We start from the raw sequence: 19,168 nt of genomic DNA on the forward strand, positions 1-19,168 counted from the left end.
TGCTTTTTCTTCTCTTTCTCCCTCTTCCTCCTTCTCTTGCCTAGCTACTAGGATCTAGCCAGCTATATGTGTGTATCTTGTGTACATAGTATACTCCTGGGGCGGGCTGGGTCTGAAGGCGCATTGGGTTGGGTTGGGCTGCGCGGCAAGGGCCAAAAAAGCCAGTGTTGGGCTGGAAGGAAGGGGGGCGCGCTGGGGGCTGGAAGAGGGAGGACAGGGGTAAGCGAGGGAAATAGGCGATCTTCCGTTTATAGGTGCCGGTGGGTGGTGATGCTGAGGCTTTGGGGGGAAGTGTGGCAGGGGGCGTGAGTCGTTGTGCTGCAAGTGTTGGGGGGGAGCGCGCGCGAGCCTGAGGTACGCGGGCGCGAGGTTGCGTGGGTGAATGTCGTTGGTCCAAGGGAGATGGGGCGGCGGTGGAGAATGGCTAGGGGGGGGGGAGGAGGTGCATGGCCGGTGTAGATGGGGCCTTGAGCTAAGGGTTTCTCCTGGTATGCGGATTAGGGACCGCAAAATGGGTTTGAAGACGAAAGTTTGGTACAGCAGTTGAGCACGCCTTGTCCTGTGATGTCATGGTGTCTCTCGTCTATTCGGACAAGGGGTGTGTGTGTGTGTGTTTGAATTAGGGCAAAGAAAGTTAGCTTTCGAGATGAATTGGACTACAGGTATTCACCTAGGCTAAAACGTATCCGCGAAGGGAAAGATTTACCAATCCTGTCGTCGAGACCATGGGCAAACCTTGTCCACATTGGCTGGATACTCATCCCACTCTCTCTCTCTCTCTCTCCCCAAGAAAGATAAGCCCAAGCCTGCTGACAGCCATGCAGGGTCGCACGACCCCCCCAAAATACATCTCGTAAAGGTATTACGGTACCTCGAAAGCCGCATTGTCCCCCCGCTCAATCAATCCGAAACTCGTATGCATGTGGCGTTGGAAGGCTTATCCGCCATGTCAGCTCCATACTGTCCAGTGACAAAGCCCCAGCCCAGCCCGCGTCAACTGTCAAAGTCCGGTTTGCGCTCACCTCACAAATCATGCGAGGGAAGGCTGAGACCATTCTCGTCGACGCCTTTTGTGGTTTGTGGAGGCGGGGAGAGACCAGTAGCGTCCATGGCTTGTTGCTGCATCCAGCTTGTGTGCTGTGGTGGCGACGAAAACGGCGTGGGCAAGCCACTCGTATCCAGAGTCTGGTTCGCAGCCATGAGCGCCTCCATTTGCTGCTCGCCAGTCCAGTCCTGCGGAAACTGCAACATATCGGCTGAGTCCCAGGCCTGATGCTGGGTTCCAACCTCGTCGTACGTGCAGACGTCCGGAATCCCGGGAAACCCTACAGCGGCTGCCTCGCTGCCCCGCGCCACCAGTTCAGATGCTATGCTTGCTGCAGCTACTTGTGCGTGTGATCGAGCTCGCTCTTGGGCATGTGAATGACTGAAGCTGTACTGCCCGAGCTCAGTGCCTGGAATCGAGTATCCAGGGGTTCGCCATTGCTGTGTAGAGATAGGCATGAGGGGCCCAATATGCCGAGAAGTCATTCCGTGATAGACACCCTGCATTTTTGAAAAATTGGGCGCGGCCTGCATCTGCTGCGGAGCATACGTTTGCACGGGCATGTCCCCATACGACGCCTGATACAGACTGTGGCCTACTGCATTCTGCGCAGACGGTACTGAATATGGCTGATCCACACACACAGCCTGTGTTCCAATATTCCCCGCTCCATTCTCCTGCATCTGCCGGTCTTCAGTGACTTGTTTGCGCCGCGCGGTATCTGCACTGCGGAGAGCAAGCGCGTATCTCGTCACCACGACACGATCAAGATGGTCCTGCGTGATGTGAGTCCTACCCGCAAGCTCCAAGACGACGTGGATATCATCAGGGAACATGAACTCTGACACATGGCCGTAGCCATCGACCTTTTGGTTCTGCATTGCGTACGCCAGTGCACGCGTGAGATCGCCTGCGTCAGCGCCCTGAGGCAGCTTCTTCAGACCCGTGGCGAGATCGCGGAACGGGATGGATGGCGGTACTATGTATCGGACTTTGTCTGCAGCCTCGGGCACAAAGTTGTGGATGGACATGGCGAACTCGTCCCAGTCTTCTGGCGCCCGGTGCCGCGCCTTTGTCCACCCTGGTTCCACTTTCCGCATCACCCTGCGATATGTGTCGGAGAGATGGTCGCGTGCGCGCTCGACCTCGTCAGTGTGGTGGATGTTGAGATGTCGGTGCTCGTCCAGAATGGCAAAGTGAACCCCCGATGTGATGTTATTGTTCAGTAGGCGAAACAGGATACCCGGGTTACGGAACCATTGGGGGAGTAGAACGATGATGTCGACTATGGTGGCGTTGATGACTCCTCCGGCGGGAAATGCGTACTCGTTGGATGGAATGTGCTGCATGAACTGTGGGCGCTTTCCAGTTGTGGGGGCTTTGGTCCTGTGCTGGACATGTTTCTGCGGCGTTGCAGCTGAATTATCTTGGTTTGTTCCATCATTATCGGGTGTATGTGCAAACGGGGTGGTGGCGGTAGATGTAGAGTCGGAGAGCTCCATAATCTCTCCTCCAATATTGAACAAATGTTGGAAACACCAGTTGAGTTGTAGCAAGGTTCAAAGGACAAAACACAACTGAAGACAAACTTGTATACACGAGGGCGTGTAGCTAGACGCAGTGAATTGTATTAGCATTACAAAATATTCTACAGCACGCGTTCACCGAGAGGCAATTACAAAAGTGACTGTGAGTTGATGAGCTGTGACTGGCCCACTTGAAATTTCTACCGCGTGCTGTGATGGGTTTCACGCCAGTGCTCGTCAATTCGAGAATCCAAGGTGAAGGCTCCAGAGTCGGGAGAGAGAGAGAGTACTAGGCTGCAATGGAGACTCTGCTTCACTATGGGAACGCACGCCTCGTGTCCTGATAACCTTGAATGGTATACCGATGCATGAAGCAAAGTACAAGCATCAAGCTCTTTGGATGTACTTGCCATGAATACCTCAGAACCATTCCTTCAATTGCCGGCCGTGAGATCAATAATATCTGCATTCTGCACCGCATGCCTCACTTTCCTGCGCTTCTCCTGTCTCGTCGCCTCGAGAATGAGCACTCGCTTCTTGATCTCAACACGCTTGTTCTGTAGCTCCATGCGTTGCGCCGTCGTTCCATGCGGCTCGTGGTCACGATCCCAGTGGCTGAGATGGACCCGTTTGGCGTCGTAGGGATGCGTTTTCAGATTGATCTGGACGGGCTCGTTGAGCAGCTTCATTGGGGTTCTTGCGCCGAATTTGCCAGGCTCCGTCTGCCACTCCTCATACCAGGTATTGATAGGTGTGCCGAGTTGCTGTGGCGCAATGTACGTGTTGGCGTGAGGGTAGGTGTGATATACGGTAAACGGGATCTCCAAGGCTGATATTGCCTTGGGGTTTCGTATAGCGTGTGGCGTATTTAACGGGCAAAATCCCATGCGATAGAATTCTGGGTGGGCGATTTGCTCGTAGGCGGACGCCGCAAAGGTTCTCTGTGGCCTTGTCTGCATCTGGGGATCATCGATGGGCTCTTGCGGTCTCCGTAGTCGATGGGTGTATGTGAGGGTGGGATATAAAGCTCCTGGTCGTTGTCAACTACGCAGTGTCGAGGCGCATCAAGCATCCATGCATACCAAAGGAAACAAAACCGTCAGGCGCTCTCGTGATTTTCCGGCGTACAGCTTACATCCATGGGCAGGGTCGGAGTTTTGCAGTAAGGTGAAACTGTCGTGTTAAACCGCCAGACAAACGAAACCGCTCTCACGGCACCCACTCCAATCATAGTGAAGCGAGTGGAATGAACGGTGAGGAGCGTGGGCGACAAACCGCACAGCCAGCTGATTGTGTGACATTGTAGCTGTTGCTCAGCAGGGGCACTTTGATGGTGAGGAAATGTTTGCATGACCATTCCAGCACGTGCACTACTTACGGCTGAAGTCTCCCATGGTCCTCAAGGCGCGACAGCGGTTTAGGGGCGCTACCCACGAATCCAGTCGCGCCTATCCGCTGGCGAGGGGCCGGCCTTGCCATTGGGGTGCCAAACTTTGCTCTGCTAACCACATATCCGAAAAAGCACATACCCAACCCTGGCGCTATCTACGGTGAAGGAGTGAATGCCGACGTGGCAAGAGTGTGTGAACAATAGCCACGGACACGGTGTGTATTGCAATCTGCGGCTACGCCGTTGGAGACACTGAACGAGACTGGCTCGGCATTACATCAAATAAGACAATTACATCAAAGGAGATAATTACAGCACAAAAGTGGCATCAGAATAAGATAAGCAAGAAAAAAAAAGTAAAACACTTCATCCCCCCCGTCCCTGCAGTCTAGCCCGAAAATCATCACATCAACGTCGGAGCCCCTGACGAAAGCTCTGAGCTACCCCCCCGAACCCGGTATGCCGAAAATGCAAACAACAGAGAGAGTGTTGGAAATGTCGGCCGCATATCATTTTTCTTTTCTTTACTGGCACGCCCACCACGTAGCCAGAGCCGCCCGAGAAGAAAAAGCGGCAAGGGCTTCCCCCTCCCCCCCCCTTTTTTTTTATTTACTCGTTTCCGGCGTCTGGAAAAGAGTCTCTCAGCCGCTTGCGGAAAGTGAGTTTTGCGCTAATTACTACACACATGCAAGTTCAAACGGGACCGTCGGAGGAAAGCCTAAAAAAAAGAAGTATTCACCGCAAGCGGGCAAGTATGGCTTGGTGGGCATAGACGGTATACTTAGTGCAAGGGGGAGGGGGGGCGGGTGAGCGGTTTTTTTTTCTCTGGCTTTCGACGGGATATGCATTTCCGCAAGCAGCATTTTTTTTCGCGCGGGAAATCATGTTCCGGAAATAGCGATGGACGGTGAAAGAGAGAAAGAGAAAAAAAATGGCGCAGGGAAGCAGCATGTTGATTACCATAAAACGCAATCACTGGGGCACAGGAAGAGATAATTTCGAGAGTTGCATTTGATGACTATGTATGCTAGTGTAGCTTTGATTCCAGGGGGAGGGGGGGGGGCATGATTATCGCATATCTACCATAGGGGTGGTGGTGAGTGTGTCCTTTTGAAAGACGTTCTCCCCTCGTCTTCCCAACCGCCTCAACGTCGCAGTGAACCAATCAGGGGTTTTCGCCGCTAGTTTCCTTGTCGTGTATGAGGATCGACATCTTAGTTTAGTGTCGTCGCAAGAAGAATCGGTGTGTAGAATATCCGCATCATCAGTGGCGTGAGATGTACTCACCTAGGAGTGTGCGTAGTGTTCCTTTGAGCAGTCAGCGTGTGTACGGGGGCAATGGGACAGTTACGTGGATGACTTCAGACTCACCCCAATTCTCTTCCTCCTCGCCTTCGTTGCCGTCTTCGTTATCCTTGTCTTGATTGGTTTCGTCCTGTGCGTTAGCTTCGTTCTTGTCTTCAGCATCAACTGCCGGCTCGATATTACCCAAGCCGCTGGACTGACTCTTCCCTGCCGAGGCACGAGTCATGCAGGGAGTCGTTGTCGTATTCTTGAACTCAGCGTACAAATCATCGTCGGAATCCTCCAGGTCCTGCGGGAAACCCTGCTCGCGAAGAGGTGACAGCACAGGCTCCGTTGAACGAGCGCGAGACACGGGCGTGGAAGTCCTAGGGCGCTTCGAGGCGGACCTCCCCGAAACCTGTTGGTCAGCTTCTTCGTCCTTCTCAGCAGGACGGTAGCGCTTTTTCCCCCATCCCAAGGCTGCAGTGTAGACATACTGCAAGCCAACGGCATGCAAATACTCATCTAAACCGACATCAGCTTCATCAGTTTCAGAATCATCAACTGACATCTGAGCCTGCTTCCTCAGACGGTCCTCGCGGTTGCGTATACGCTTACCAGCAACCGTTGCGTATTTGAGTTTCTGGGCTGAAGTCAGTCTACGCAGAGCAGCAGCGTCCTGGTGTTCGGCGTGGACAGGAGCAGGGCCGCCGAGGCGCTCGACCAGCTCTACGAAATCGCGTGGGTAGCACCAATCTTCGTCGTTGTGGTCCAGGCAGTACTGGATGCAGCGGGTCAAGTCTAGCGCGTCGTATCCCTCAGGCATGACTTTGACGCCGGCGGCCATGTCGCGGAACAAGATGGCTGGGTTGACTTCACACGGGTTGCGGTTTCCTGGCGTGCGGAACTTGGTGACGCAGAGGCTCGTGGGGTCGTAGTTGGCAGGCTTCTCGATGGTCTGGTGGGTCGAGACTTTCCAGTTCTTGTATGTCTTGTCCTTCCTAGCTCGGCTGTTCATGGAGTTTTTCATCATGCGGTAGACGGAGTTGTTTCCGATCTGACCGTTGGGCATTGTGCGATAGCGATTGATCAATTCGGCGAGAGAGGTCGACATGGCGCCGTTGTAGAGGAACCGGTCGATTACGTCAAAGGACTTGATCGAGTAGGGGATGAACGCAAGGATTTCTGCCATGGTCAGATTGCCAGCGGGGAACGACAGCCAAGGGGATGGGGCGCCGCTTAGCTTGTTGTAGTTGGATACTCCAAAGTCAGTCTGGATATTCTCTGTGGCCCCTGAATTACCGTCGACTGTGTTTCGAGCATCCATGACCTGTGCTGGAGCCTGAAGCGGATCGTTCATCTTCTCGGTACGCTGCTGGCTATCTCGGACAGTTCCTTCGAGTTGGTAGATGGGTGGTGCATAGACGTTCATGCCGCGCTTTGCTACGGCAGCTCGGAGTGGAAACGACTCGAGCATCTCGGGTATGTTCTCTGAGTCTTGAACCCTTGCATTGAGAGGATCTTCCTCACTCCCAAGACGACATCTATTGTAAGCATCCAGCATCGCAAGCTCCGTTGCCATACCTCGCTGCAGCACTTCCATCGGGTCAACATCGCGAAAATTGCACTGCTCAAGACCCCCTCGATGCAGGACCTCAAGCCGATGTCGTAGATGCGAAATATTCGAAAAGCGGCATGTAGCAGCCAATTGGGCTTCATCCAGCATATCCTGGACCTCTTTCCGCGAAAAGGCCCTAGGCGCATTGGCATGCGGGCGAGTAGCCATTTGTAGTCGGTTTCTGGTCGGCCCAGTGGGTGTTCAGATGGGGTGGAGAATGAATGGGTTGAGGTGTTGGTGGTCTACAATGGAGCAAGAAAAGACAACTTTTGTAGGAACGAGAGTGTACTGTGAATTGCAGTGCATGGATACTCTGCGCTCGCGGGTGGCCTGGGGGGTTCATCTCAGACGTCATGTCACTGTGAAGTGGCTTTAGTAAAAGTCTAGTCGTGATAGTGTACAGTGTCCAAGTATAATGGCATTGTGTATCGAATAGGAACGTGGATGAGAAATGGACTGTTGGTGTGAACAATGTCTATACGCTCTCAGCTGTCGATGTTGATGGAGTTGTGGCTGCGTAGGATACATCTGTGTGCTTCCTTTCGTCGACAAATGAGTATTTAGGGGTTTAGATATCTTCACGTTAGGCTGTGATATGCTGGCATGCGATAGACTAGGATGCAAGCTGTATGTACGGCAGTTTCTGAAGCCAGCTGCTTGCAGAAATATAGATTTGTGTTGAAGCAAAAACTAAGGCGAGGAAATTGAACAGAAACATCATTTCAATTTACGGATTACGAACATGAGGTTTAATGCATTTTGATCATTCATGATTTTGCTGTAGTTGACTATCGATTTCGGGTGCTTCTAAAAACAAAACAAAAAGCAAATAGATAAGGCTATGCAGTGCCGTAAAACTCGGATAACATGATAAAGCTTTCTTTTTCCAGTCTTCTCCTCTCCTCTCTTCCTTGGTGCGTTACCAGCAGCATTCGAACAGTTATACTGAACTGAAACCTGTCGCCAGTGTTGATGTCATGTGCTAGGACCATCTTGTGTAAGAGTTCTTGATTGGCATGATCATTCCGCATCATCATCATCATCATCAACAACATCAACTGGTACTTTTGGCTTGTTTTTGGCTCCTGGAGGTCGACCAGGGCGTCTCTTGACAGGCTTTGGCTTGTTTTTTACGCCTTTGGGTCGGCCACTGTGGCCCTTGGGGGTCAGTGGGATGAGGCCACCGCGCGGAGAGGGCATCTTATTCGCATATGTCATTACTACGCCCTTTGGTCGGCCCCGCGGCCTGGGGACGGCTGGTTCAGTGCCTTCTGGGACTTTTCGGTTCTTGGAACCTTTTGGGCGGCCCATAGTTGGCTTCTCCACCTCGACTTCAGCGGCTTCTTGGTCATTTGCCGAGGTAACATGTCGGATGAGTTCAAGCGTCTCTTTGTCCAGGATCTTTCGCTCGGGAAAGATGGGTGAGCCCATCCACGTCAACTGGATGTCTCTCCTTGTGCCCGCATTCTTGCCCTTTTTCGATGCTGGAGAGCCACTTTGCTCAGCTCCATGCTCGGCGTCGGGCAAGAGAAGGCGCGGCGTGTACCTCACCGTAACGCCCACACCTTCGAGTCCGCGATCAGAGGCGGCGCGATTCCAGACAAATTGCTGGATGAGGCCTTCGTCGGAGACAAGGACAAAGCCCAAGGGCCAGCTGCTGCGGCCCAACGCCTCCAAGACGCCCTTGGTGGCCTTTTTGGTTGTGACGAGCAATCCCAGCACGTCTTTGGACTTCCAATCAGGCGGGATCTTGTGGAACGAGCCCTCGAGCTCGCGGACATGTTGAGGCCCGACGGGGCCCTTGCGCGACTTGCACTGGATGATGACGGGCAAGGGATCCATCAATGGCGCCAGGACCCAGTGGCCGATGAGATCAATGCCAGCGTCCGACTTGCGACCGGTGCGTAGCAGCGAAAAGCCCAGGCGCATGAGAATCAGCGCACACGAATACTCATAGAGCGTGCCGATATAGACTGCCGAGTCGGTCGCCAGGTTTGTCCGCTTTGCATGGTCGAGAAAGGAGGGCAGGGAATTGTGATAGGGCGAGCCGGGCGTAATGATCAGCTTGGGGATATCAACGGGAGCGGCATGGTGTGTTGAGGTGGTTGCGATGCGACGCGGGACGTGGTGGGGAGGGGATTGGGTAAGCCAAGCGCCGAACGAGTATTGTCTGGGCCATTGTGGGCGGAGCAAAGGGCGCATCACGGTATTCTTTGAGCGAGCAGAGGGCGTAACATATTTCCCGCTGGCTGCAGCGGGCGGGGGCGGGGCGGGGGACTGTCCTGGGGAAGTGAAGTGAAGTGTTAACAAGACATGAATTGACGCCGAGTGCGGTGAGACGTTGGCGGCATGCATATTCGAGTGATTTTGGCCGGCGCTAGGCTAGCCCCCACGTGCACTACCACCACATGCACCACTACACTACACTACACTACACTACACTGCCATATTCCCACACTCGCATATTCAGCAACTCGTCACGGAAAAGACTATACTGGAACCGCCAAAGCCTCGTCTGTGCGACCATTCGCCATGGGCGACATCCTGACCCAGATCCAAGACGAGCTCGACATGGTACCGCCACGCGCACACTCGCTCCACCACGCCCTGCTAATCCGCAGCCACAGCTCCTGAATCAAATGTCAGCGGCACTGCGCCAGATCCGAGACAACGCGCCGCCCAGCGTGCCGCCCGGCCAGCAGCGCCTCGACACGTTTGCCGAGCTCGAAGCGCGCGAAGCCGCCCAGCACAATGCCACGGCCGACGCCTCCCAGCAGCAGTTTGTGCCACCCCCCAAGCCCTCGCCCGAGCAGTTCCAGGCCGACATCAAAGAGCTGGCGCAGGACATTACGCTCAAGGAGCAGCAGATTGAAAAGCTGATTGCCCACCTGCCGGGCCTGAACTGGAGCGAGAAGGAGCAGGTGGAGCGCATGCGCGAACTCGAGCGCCAGCTGGAAGACCTCGAGGGGGTGCGGGTCAAGGCGGTCAAAGAGAAGGACATGTTGATGAAGATGGTCGAGGACAAGATTGCAGGCGTGGGGAGGGTGCGCTGAGCATGCATTTCATGCAACATGTTTGCTCCTCTGCGCCTTGTGACGCGCTATTACAACAAGAGCATCTGAAGAATCGTCTGGCTACTGAACCAGGGCAAAGACACGCCCTCTCTCGGCTCTTCAAACCGCATTACGCCCTCCATCGGAACACGGATTACGTTCCTTGGAGAAAAAAAAATAACAATGGACCAGAAACAGTGCTTTCAGCCTGGCTGGCTACCAACCCCCGCCTCCATCATCCCGCTGGAGCATATTCTTGGACACAATCTGACAACCGCCGGGAACGCTGCTCTTGACCCTGACCATGCCGCATTCCTTCAACCACGGGCTTTCCAGCGCCTCGACCTCGCCCTCGCGACACATGTGCTCGTGGCCGTGTGCCCCGCGCGCAATGCTATAACTGACGCTTCCGCCGCCGCCTCTGTTGTGGTTTTGCTGTGAGCCTCCGCCGACGCCTGCCGCGATACCGCCCGCCATGGCCACCATATTGGCCACCAGGTCTTTTGTGCCGTCTTCGTCGTCGTCCTCCGCTTTCTTGCCTGTAATCTTGCCGAAGAACCGCGACACGCGCGAGTCCCAAGCCATCCGCCGTCCAACCGTCGCTTCTTTGTCTCCCGCGTACCACTGGTCTCGTCGCGCCCGGCTCTGTACTCCATGCATCTCGTACGCGTCTGTATTTGCTGCCGCCGCTCGCTGCGCTATCTGCGCTATTTGCGCTATCTGCGCCATCTCGTCCACATCGTCGAACAGGCCCTGGGCACCTGTGTGGCGCACGCCTGAGGAATCCTTGGGCATTGTGAAAGTAAATCAAATATTAAATAATTAAACAATTAAGTTTAATTTTCCTCGGAGGAGGACCGCGTCTCTCTTTCGTTTGACTCAACTCCACATAAAAAAGAGCCGTTGTGCGCAGGGAAAGAGTCCTAGAAGCTGTATTCCGGAAACAAAAAATAAAGTTCGACGTAAGGTGATTTTTCAACCCAAAAAAAAAGTTCTCCCCAGCCAAAAGTTTCAGCCCATTAATTACGTATGCGAAGAAGTGGATAGTCGTGGTTTTTTGTTTGTTTCTGTTCCGGAGGAGGAGAGGGGAGAAGACCATGCGACGTTGGGATCTATGTATCTCTCTCTTTTTGGCCCTACTCTCCGGTAATTAGTCTTAACATGCCCATATAAGTATGTGCGCATACCACCCAACCAACCAACCCAACCCAACCAATCCAACTTACTTTTCGAGAGCGCCAATGCCCGAGTACCGTGGGTTCCACGCGCGCGCGCGATGCGATGCGATCCTTGGGGAGGTTATACTTATGTAGTCTTGGTACTTTGGCGGATGTCGTTGCGTTGCGTTGCGTTGCGTGCGCTCCCAGGAACAAGCAATAATAACAACAACAACAACAACAACAACGATATGAACGACAAGATGAATAATAGTCGCGCTCCAGATCGCAGAAGCAAAAGCCCCCCCCCCAAAAAAAGCAGAAAAATAATAATGAAGTAGAATGCAGAAGAAGAAGAATTATATCAGTACCGTAGCGCGTTGCTGGAGCCAGGAATAATCGCAGTACTAATACTTCGCATACTGCGAACTTGGTATGGCGCGTTTTGGCCCTTCTGCTGGTTAGGTACCGCAAGCGCGTTGCGGTGCGTTGCGGTGCGGTGCGTATATGTGTGTATGTGTCGTGTGTATGTATGTGAGCTCAGGGGGGCAAAACCGAACTCTGCTCGACAAAGACTGATGGGAAGGGGGGGGGAGCGGAAAAGGGAATAAGAAAAAGGGAATTGCGATGGACGGACGGAAACAAACTGGGTGAGAGATCGTCGTTGAGGGGGGAGGGGGGGGGGCGGCCGTCAGCATTCTAATAACGCCTTTTCTGGATGGTATTCCGGCCGGGTTAAAATGAGCGGGTGCAGGGCAGGGCAGGACAGGACCGGCGAGGAATGAATTAACACGAGGCGATAATGTTTGGATAGTGGGAGAGGAGAGGGGGTTTGCTGACATAGGACGGCTGTGGTGATGTTCATGCCACACACACTCCCCCTTGTTTGGCTTGTTAGCGTTGGTGTTTGCGCCAATGCGTTCATGCGGGCGCATTGGAGTTTGAATGGGTGCGTGGTCTTGCAGTCCTTCATGTTCGGCCCGCGTGTGCTGACATGCGTCGTATTGTTGGAGCAGAGGTGTTACGAAAAGGTGATAAGATAACAGTTAGTGGTCAGACGTCGCATGTTCTTGTTAATACGGTTGTTGTATTGACCAGCCTCTGGATGCTACATACCATGTACAAAAAAGATGGAACCACGGAAATGGACATAGGAAACAGCTCGCAACAGCATAGTCACCAACACAAGAGCGAGGAAATCGGACACCAGCCGTCTACACACTCTCCCGCGCCATCGACTGTACCGAGCAAACTTCTAGTAATACATAATCAAGTTGGTATATCACCTCTCTAGCCTCGACTGACGCAGCCTCTCCCAAGCATGATAAATGTCAGCCTGCATTTCGGCTTGACTGCAATACTAGTAGTCAAATCGATCCGGCAGCACCAGCGGAGCAACCAATGTCCAGGTGTAGATGCCGTAGCATACCCACGCGCTGATAATCTTGGCCCAGCTGGCCCAGTAGGTGCGTCCCACGGGTACAAAGCTGCCTGACACGTCCTTCTCGTCAAAGTTGGTCGTGAGCAGAGTAGCCACCCATGTTGTGCTGAGGAAGAAAATAATGTGGAAGAGCGTGTAGTTGTACTGAGTGGCATGGCGCTCGTCGTCGCGCGGGTTCTTCTTGTTGGCGGGCTCGTCGTCCTCGTCGTCGCTGTCAGAGTCGTCCAGAGCCGAGGCGGGCAGAGAACCAGACTCTACCGCAGCGCGGAGGGCGGCTTGGCGCATGTCACGACGAGACTCGGGCTGTTGGGTAACGAGACCATGTTCGTAGTCTTCACTGCCGATTTGGGCGTAGCCGTTTCCGTGCGGGTTGCCCTGGGCGCCAAGCGCTAGACCGTACGTTGCGGCACGCGTGGTTGTGTATGCGACCGTGACGAAAGTGACAATGGCGCCAATGATAATGGTCGCCTTGCGGGTACCACGAGCGCGGATCAGCGGGTTGCACTGGTGGTCATCGGGCTCCATGCCCACGGCGGACATGGTGAGGTAGGTGCAGTAAATCGCCACAATGGCCGACTGCGCGAGACCAGCGCGCGGGTTGACGTCCTGCACGGCAGGGTGGATCGAGGCGACCGAAGATAGCAGAAGCAGGATGAGGTTGATCTGTGCATGTTAGCCATGTCCCACGCCTGTCCATGTCAACTCACTGTAATGGCTGCCTGGTTCATGCCGCATCCGCTCTTGGCAAAGTAGATGTACATGACAACCGTCATGGCAAACGAGGCGAGGTACATGAACATGGCGCTCCCGACGAGCATGCCAGTCCACACGCGCGACTCGGTCGTCTCAATCTTTTCCTGGCAGTATTCGGCCCAGTTGTGCGCCAGATCGACGAGCAGAATCAGACCGATGAGGAGGAACAGGCATGCGCCGACCATGGCAAAGTAGTTGCCCCACACAATGAAGAACGAGTTGGGGATGAAGAAGGTCAGGACAATCATGGCGATCCAGCCAAATATCTTGGGGAGCCAGAAGCCGTTCTGGATGGTTGCGCGCGGGTCCTTGGACGTCTGTACGCCGATGAGCATCAGCGCCATGAGCACGTGAAAGAAGCCGAGGGCAAAGTTGATGCGCTGCACAGCAACGTATCCGTAGCACTCTTCGCCAAGGCACTTGATGTCGACGTAATCGAGCGTGAGGTGGGACAGCTTCTTCATGGCCCAGTCGGTGAGCATGATCCACGAGACAATCGAGTTGACGAGCAGGATGAGCGCGTAGGCGATGCGGGTAGCGATACTGCACTCGGTCAGCATGCGCGCCTCGACGCACACATTCACACGCACCTGTTGCCGCATTTTCCTCCGCAAGAGCCCATGACGGCGCTGCACGTCGCAGCGCCACAACAGGAGGCAACAAGGCTCCAGACCTGGCAGCGTTAGCAGCACGCACCGGGGCTCTCCGCACGCAGACATACCGTGCTCATGGCCGGCATGGCCATAAAGGGAACAGACAGGATTGCGCCCATGGTGGAGGTTCCTTGAGTCGCGTATCGAGATGGGCGAGGTGTGGAGAATCTGGAGAGGCACGAGGGCGAGGCCGGTGACGTTCTGCGGCTCTTTCCGCCAAGCCCCTGCTGACGCTAACACCCAACGGCCAGCGCGTCTTATCTCCGACGACCGCAGTCACCCGTCAGCTGCGCCGGCCATGCTGCCTCAACACCCACACTCACTATCACTCGCATCTACAACTATTTCAGACGACTCATCTGCCTTGTTGCTCCGCTAGCTTTGTGCATTTCTTACACGCTCTTCTTCTGCGAATCGTATCCGCCCTCCGCGCGCCCCTTGCTGCCCCCCGTTGTCCTCGGCTCAACAAGTGCCGACCGACTATCAGTGTTGCGCAATTCGCTACTTATCGCCCGCATTTCATGACCGACGCGCTGCAATAACACCTCCTGTCCGCTGGGCAAAATGATCACCGACGCGAACCCTCCGCTGCACCAGAAGACGCGCATCGTCTCCGTCGTGGCCGCGACCGCAATTGCCCTCGCATGTGGTACAAACGTACGTCTCCAGCATACACGGCGACACGAGTGCTGACGACGCTCAGTATGCCTACTCGGCATGGGCACCACAGTTTGCCGATAAGCTCAAGCTCTCTGCGACCGAGAGCAACATCATCGTATGCCATCCCCGGGTCCACAACAAACATGTATGCCTTCTTACACGACTAGGGAACCTCTGCGAACCTGGGCATGTATGCGGCAGGCATACCCATGGGCCTTATCACAGATCGCAAGAGTCCAAGGCTTGCTGCTTTCATCGGCATGCTTTTGCTCTTTGTGGGCTACTACCCCATCAAGCTCGGTATGCCATCCTGTCCACGATTGATAGGCGTGTCTGACCATTACTAGCATATGATGGAGGTCCCGGCTACATGGGCGTGGGGCTCATATCCTTTTGCTCATTCCTGAGTGGGGTGGGCAGCTGTGCAGCTTTCCAAGCAGCGTTGAAAACGGGTTCGCTTCCTCTTGTCGACTCCCCAAGGACTTGTATTGACGGAATTAGCAACACTCAACTGGCCAGGTCACCGTGGATCGGCCACGGCATGTCCGCTGGCTGCTTTCGGGCTGAGTGCATTTTTCTACACGCTCATTGCCGGCATCGCGTTTCCGGGAAACACGTCCGGGCTGCTCACAATGCTTTCTTTTGCAACCTCGCTTCTCGTACTTGTGTCGATACCCTTCCTTATCGTTGTCGATCACCAGCCTGGCGCTGGCTATGCAGTCGTACCTACTAGCGAGCGCACCCGGCGCGACTCGAATGTGCTTCACTCGACAAAGCCCCACGGCAGCAGGTTCAAGTCGTCTGCTCCTCCGGAAGAACAAATTAGTAAATACCCCCGTTTCGTATCCCTCTACATGTCCCCCTGTCACGTGCCAACCACGTCTAGCAACCGAAGAAGAGCGGGACGGCCCCTCGACCGAAACATCGTCGCTTATATCTGGTCCTGGTGACATTGCCGACGATGACGACACCACAAGCAAGAAATCGACTCACTCTCGTATAGATGTCACTGGAATGGTGCTACTACGCATACCCGAGTTCTGGCAGCTCTGGGTGCTCATAGGTCTCTTGTCGGGCGTTGGCCTGATGACCATCAAGTATGTTTGCCTGTACTTGGGTATAGTCATGATGACTGACTTGTTTAGCAACATTGGGCACGACGTGCAGGCGCTGTGGAAGCACTGGGACAGCAACATCAGCGAAGACTTTGTCGCTCACCGGCAGCTGTGGCACGTGTCGGTCATTTCACTTTGCTCATTCCTGGGACGCCTTTCTTCTGGCATTGGGTCGGATGTTATTGTCAAACGCCTGCACCACTCACGCTACTGGTGTGCCGCGATTTCGGCCACCATCTTTGCGCTGGCCCAGACGACGGCGATCCGTGTCGAGGATCCTCACCTGCTGTGGGCTGTTTCCGGGCTGTCGGGACTCGCCTACGGTGTGCTGTTTGGCGTTTTCCCAGCACTGGTTGTTGATGCTTTCGGGTCGGATGGCTTCGCAGTCAACTGGGGATTCATGACGCTGGCGCCCGTGGTCAGTGGAAACGTTTTCAACTTGTTCTACGGCGCCGTCTATGACTCGAATTCGGTGGTGCAGCCCGACGGCCAGCTGGCGTGCGAGGTGGGGCTCTCGTGCTACCGGACAGCATACTACGTCACGCTGACATCGAGTGTATTGGGTATATTTGCATGCTTCTGGGGAATCTATGGCGAACACGTGCGAAAGATGCGGGAGCTGGAGGAGCACGATGGCCACCGGGATGCGTGATGGGCGGGAATTTGTTTTGATTCTCCGAGATAGACTGGCTTTAGACATAGATTTCAAGACACCTGGACAAGCGCTACGCACACGCGTGTTGTGCTGGATGCGACTTGGCGCTGCGATTGTAGTGCTGATAAGACGTCTCCAGGACAGTCTAGCGCTTACTTGTATGGGCGTGATGTGTCAAGTCGTGCGTGCGTGCGGAGCCCCGGCTGGATCAACAGGGACGTGCTGCGTAGGACGTGGACGGGTGTTTCAGTAGAGTCGTAGGTACCGCTGCGAAAGAAACTTATGAAGATGGCATAAATCGAGCCGGTGTCTAGCGGGCGGTGGTGAAAGCTTACGGGCGTCGATGATCGGCAGCTGTGCAGAGGCCAGCGAACGTCATGATCCGGATGGGGACGTGGCTTGCGTTCTGTTTGCTTGCGGCTGGCGAAGCACGAGGGCGGGCGGCGGTGTTGGAGTGGGCGTGGCTGGTGTTGGAGTGAATCTACTGTAGTAGAGGGAACGGACAAGCCTAAGAATTCGCCCCAGGCAATCATGGCGGGGGCCATGGGCGTCGCGTCGGCGCGTGGCACGCGACCCCGCCAACGGCCCTGCATATCGCCGCTGCCACTGCGGCTGTGCAGAGTGGCGACAGGCTGGCAGCCGCCCGATTACCTTACCTTACCTTACCTTACCTTACCTTACCTCTACCCTCCCCTGGCCTTCGAGTCCTCTTCCTCTTCTCCTTCTTACCCTCGTCCTCCGGAGCTACTCAGCACATCTCGCCGCCGCCATTCTTTCTTTCCCTTTGTTGTTTTTCCCGCACGTCGAGTCCGTTCGCCACGCAGCGCCTGCTGCCCCGGGTAGGCTGCGAAGATGCCTGCGCCACTGGCCAAAGGTGAGTTACGAGCAGAGCTCTCCACTTATGCAAGCTTACTGCCGTGTTCCACATGTCATGGCGGTCACGATAGTACAGCTGCTCCCCCCCATGGCCTGTGTTTTCCTCCTGTCTCCTCTTCTCCCGCCAACCTGCTTGCAGGCACCGGCCCACGCTCTGCCTCGCCCTCGCGAGCACCTGCTGCCCCGCCACATGGTCCTAACAACCTCTTGACATCAGGCCTCATCATCGCTGCATCCGTCATTGTCGCCGCCGGAATCGCCATCTACGAGTCGCCCCAGGTCAGGCAATGGGCCGACCAGACCCGCCGCAAGATTGCCATTGCCCTGCACAATCTGGGTGACGACATTCAGCCGCGCCGCCCCAGCGAATCGTCGGATGACTTTGACGAGCGGAAGCGAAGGCGCGACGACTTGGTCCGCCGGAATCGAAACGAGCTGATCAGGAGAGCCCGAGAAGAGGGCGTCGCCGTCGATCTCGACGAGCTGGCCAAGATGGGCACTGAGACGACCGAGGCTGCCGAGAGGCGATCGAGGGCCGACCGGACCAAGAGCTTCGACGACATGGTTAGCAGCGACGGCACACTCAAGGCGAACACCACTGCCACGGAGCCTTCCAACGGCGACGTCAGGAAACGCGGTGCCGCTGGCTTTGCCGCTGGCTCCGCTGCCGCTGCTGTCCTTGCCAACCCCTTTGATGACGACGCAACCCTTCTGGACCACGACAACCATGACGACGCTCCCGCCCCGAAGCCTTTTGTCTCCGAAGAAACCGCTACCCGCGAAAGCTCTGCGACCGTCGAGGCCCAGGCCGTCTCTACCCCAACTGCTGCTCCTCTCGTCGACTTGACCCCTGCCACCGAACCCGCCGTCCCTCAATTGTCCCTCCCCGAAGCCTCGTTTTCTTCTGCCCAGGCCCAAGCCGACGAGACAGAGCAAGCCGCCCAGTCCTTCTACTCCTTCACCTCGGCCGACTCGCACCCCGCAGTACCCCAGGCCGACTCCGCACCTGTATCGCACCCCTTCTTCTCCGCCGATGCCGACACAGCCGAGCACGTCTCCACGGGCACCCTGACCCCGCGCTCAGAGCGCTCCATGACCATGGCATCTGTCTCCGAAGTTTCGCACCACGCCGACGACATTGCCGTCCTCAGCATGCAAAACGACACGGACCACGATGCCCGCTCCGAGATCTTCTCGGAAGGCGGCTTCACTGACGCCTTTTCTGAGAGTGGCTTCAGCGAGTTCGAGACGGGTAGCAGGGCTGGTGGCGTCATGACACCCAGTTCTTGGTCGCATGTTGGCAGCGATGATGAGAGCGAGTGGGGTGGTGCTGCGGGTGGAAATGGCCATGTTAGCCAGGTGCATCAATAAGCTTGCATGACTTGGATATTGCATTTTTGGTGAAAACATGGTTGGATTTTTTTTCCTTTTTCCTTTTCCTTTTTGTCTTCTTTTCTTTTCTTTTTTCCCTTTGTTGTCGCACACCTTGGAAGTAAAATGGATACATCATCTCATTGGTGGGGAAATACGGCGTTGGTGTTTTTTTTTCTCTCATCTCTCTCATTTTCTCATTTTGTTTTCCCTGATCTCTATCTCTCTCTTTCCTTGTTTTTTTTTTGGGGGGGGGGGGGACCGTGTAGTGTAGTGTAGTGTAGTGTAGTAAAGTAGGGCAAACAAAGACAAAGACCAGACAGACAGACAGAGCATTTACAACTTATCTTTCTCTCCTCCTCCTCCTCCTTCTCCTCATACTTATCTCCAACTCGCTATTTTATGTCTCTCTATGTCGCGTTAACTACACGTGTTGTTTGATATATACTCTCACCTTGAAGTGTTGGTGTTGGTGGTAGTGTAGTGTACAGAGCACAGAGAACTAGAGAGCGACTTTATACAATTCCTAGTTGATTAGCTGCGTATCTACAAGCTCAAGCTGCAGAACAAA

The 19,168-nt window shown here is 54.9% G+C and overlaps 9 protein-coding genes across 9 annotated transcripts; 3 read left to right on the plus strand and 6 right to left on the minus strand.

Annotated features, from left to right (window-relative positions):
- Window positions 1-1,023: 1,023 nt before the first annotated feature.
- On the minus strand, window positions 1,024-2,547 carry SETTUDRAFT_28109 (uncharacterized protein; the record flags this gene model as incomplete). Its single annotated transcript, XM_008026348.1, has 1 exon — window positions 1,024-2,547. One exon carries the CDS (start codon window positions 2,545-2,547, stop codon window positions 1,024-1,026), a length of 1,524 nt encoding a protein of 507 aa, XP_008024539.1.
- Window positions 2,548-2,669: 122 nt separating this feature from the next.
- On the minus strand, window positions 2,670-3,856 carry SETTUDRAFT_168928 (uncharacterized protein). Its single transcript, XM_008026491.1, has 2 exons — window positions 3,654-3,856; window positions 2,670-3,601 (listed from the first exon to the last, which is right to left on the minus strand). The coding sequence occupies exon 2, from the start codon at window positions 3,528-3,530 to the stop codon at window positions 3,006-3,008; it is 525 nt and encodes a 174-aa protein (XP_008024682.1). The 5' UTR covers window positions 3,531-3,601; window positions 3,654-3,856; the 3' UTR covers window positions 2,670-3,005.
- A 1,779-nt stretch (window positions 3,857-5,635) lies between these two features.
- Window positions 5,636-6,493, minus strand: SETTUDRAFT_168929 (uncharacterized protein; the record flags this gene model as incomplete). The annotated part of the gene is made up of 1 exon (XM_008026492.1): window positions 5,636-6,493. A coding segment is annotated over exon 1 (578 nt), but the record flags the coding sequence as incomplete, so codon positions are not given.
- Window positions 6,494-7,610: 1,117 nt separating this feature from the next.
- Window positions 7,611-9,065, minus strand: SETTUDRAFT_47243 (uncharacterized protein; the record flags this gene model as incomplete). Its single annotated transcript, XM_008026375.1, has 1 exon — window positions 7,611-9,065. One exon carries the CDS (start codon window positions 9,063-9,065, stop codon window positions 7,884-7,886), a length of 1,182 nt encoding a protein of 393 aa, XP_008024566.1. The 3' UTR covers window positions 7,611-7,883.
- A 330-nt stretch (window positions 9,066-9,395) lies between these two features.
- SETTUDRAFT_109206 (uncharacterized protein) lies at window positions 9,396-9,916 on the plus strand (the record flags this gene model as incomplete). The annotated part of the gene is made up of 2 exons (XM_008026493.1): window positions 9,396-9,437; window positions 9,491-9,916. 2 exons carry the CDS (start codon window positions 9,396-9,398, stop codon window positions 9,914-9,916), a joined length of 468 nt encoding a protein of 155 aa, XP_008024684.1.
- Window positions 9,917-10,132: 216 nt separating this feature from the next.
- Window positions 10,133-10,711, minus strand: SETTUDRAFT_28113 (uncharacterized protein; the record flags this gene model as incomplete). Its single annotated transcript, XM_008026349.1, has 1 exon — window positions 10,133-10,711. The coding sequence occupies one exon, from the start codon at window positions 10,709-10,711 to the stop codon at window positions 10,133-10,135; it is 579 nt and encodes a 192-aa protein (XP_008024540.1).
- Window positions 10,712-12,142: 1,431 nt separating this feature from the next.
- On the minus strand, window positions 12,143-14,072 carry SETTUDRAFT_168930 (uncharacterized protein). Its single transcript, XM_008026494.1, has 4 exons — window positions 13,989-14,072; window positions 13,858-13,940; window positions 13,222-13,810; window positions 12,143-13,177 (listed from the first exon to the last, which is right to left on the minus strand). Exons 1-4 carry the CDS (start codon window positions 14,037-14,039, stop codon window positions 12,434-12,436), a joined length of 1,467 nt encoding a protein of 488 aa, XP_008024685.1. The 5' UTR covers window positions 14,040-14,072; the 3' UTR covers window positions 12,143-12,433.
- A 303-nt stretch (window positions 14,073-14,375) lies between these two features.
- Window positions 14,376-16,767, plus strand: SETTUDRAFT_168931 (uncharacterized protein). The gene is made up of 8 exons (XM_008026495.1): window positions 14,376-14,577; window positions 14,624-14,695; window positions 14,748-14,880; window positions 14,928-15,032; window positions 15,082-15,405; window positions 15,467-15,677; window positions 15,726-16,629; window positions 16,686-16,767. Exons 1-7 carry the CDS (start codon window positions 14,485-14,487, stop codon window positions 16,345-16,347), a joined length of 1,560 nt encoding a protein of 519 aa, XP_008024686.1. The 5' UTR covers window positions 14,376-14,484; the 3' UTR covers window positions 16,348-16,629; window positions 16,686-16,767.
- Window positions 16,768-17,097: 330 nt separating this feature from the next.
- Window positions 17,098-18,937, plus strand: SETTUDRAFT_168933 (uncharacterized protein). The gene is made up of 2 exons (XM_008026496.1): window positions 17,098-17,224; window positions 17,366-18,937. Exons 1-2 carry the CDS (start codon window positions 17,203-17,205, stop codon window positions 18,595-18,597), a joined length of 1,254 nt encoding a protein of 417 aa, XP_008024687.1. The 5' UTR covers window positions 17,098-17,202; the 3' UTR covers window positions 18,598-18,937.
- Window positions 18,938-19,168: the final 231 nt, after the last annotated feature.

Source organism: Exserohilum turcica (assembly GCF_000359705.1).
Source record: "Exserohilum turcica Et28A unplaced genomic scaffold SETTUscaffold_18, whole genome shotgun sequence".
Taxonomy (NCBI): Eukaryota; Fungi; Ascomycota; class Dothideomycetes; order Pleosporales; family Pleosporaceae; genus Exserohilum; species Exserohilum turcicum.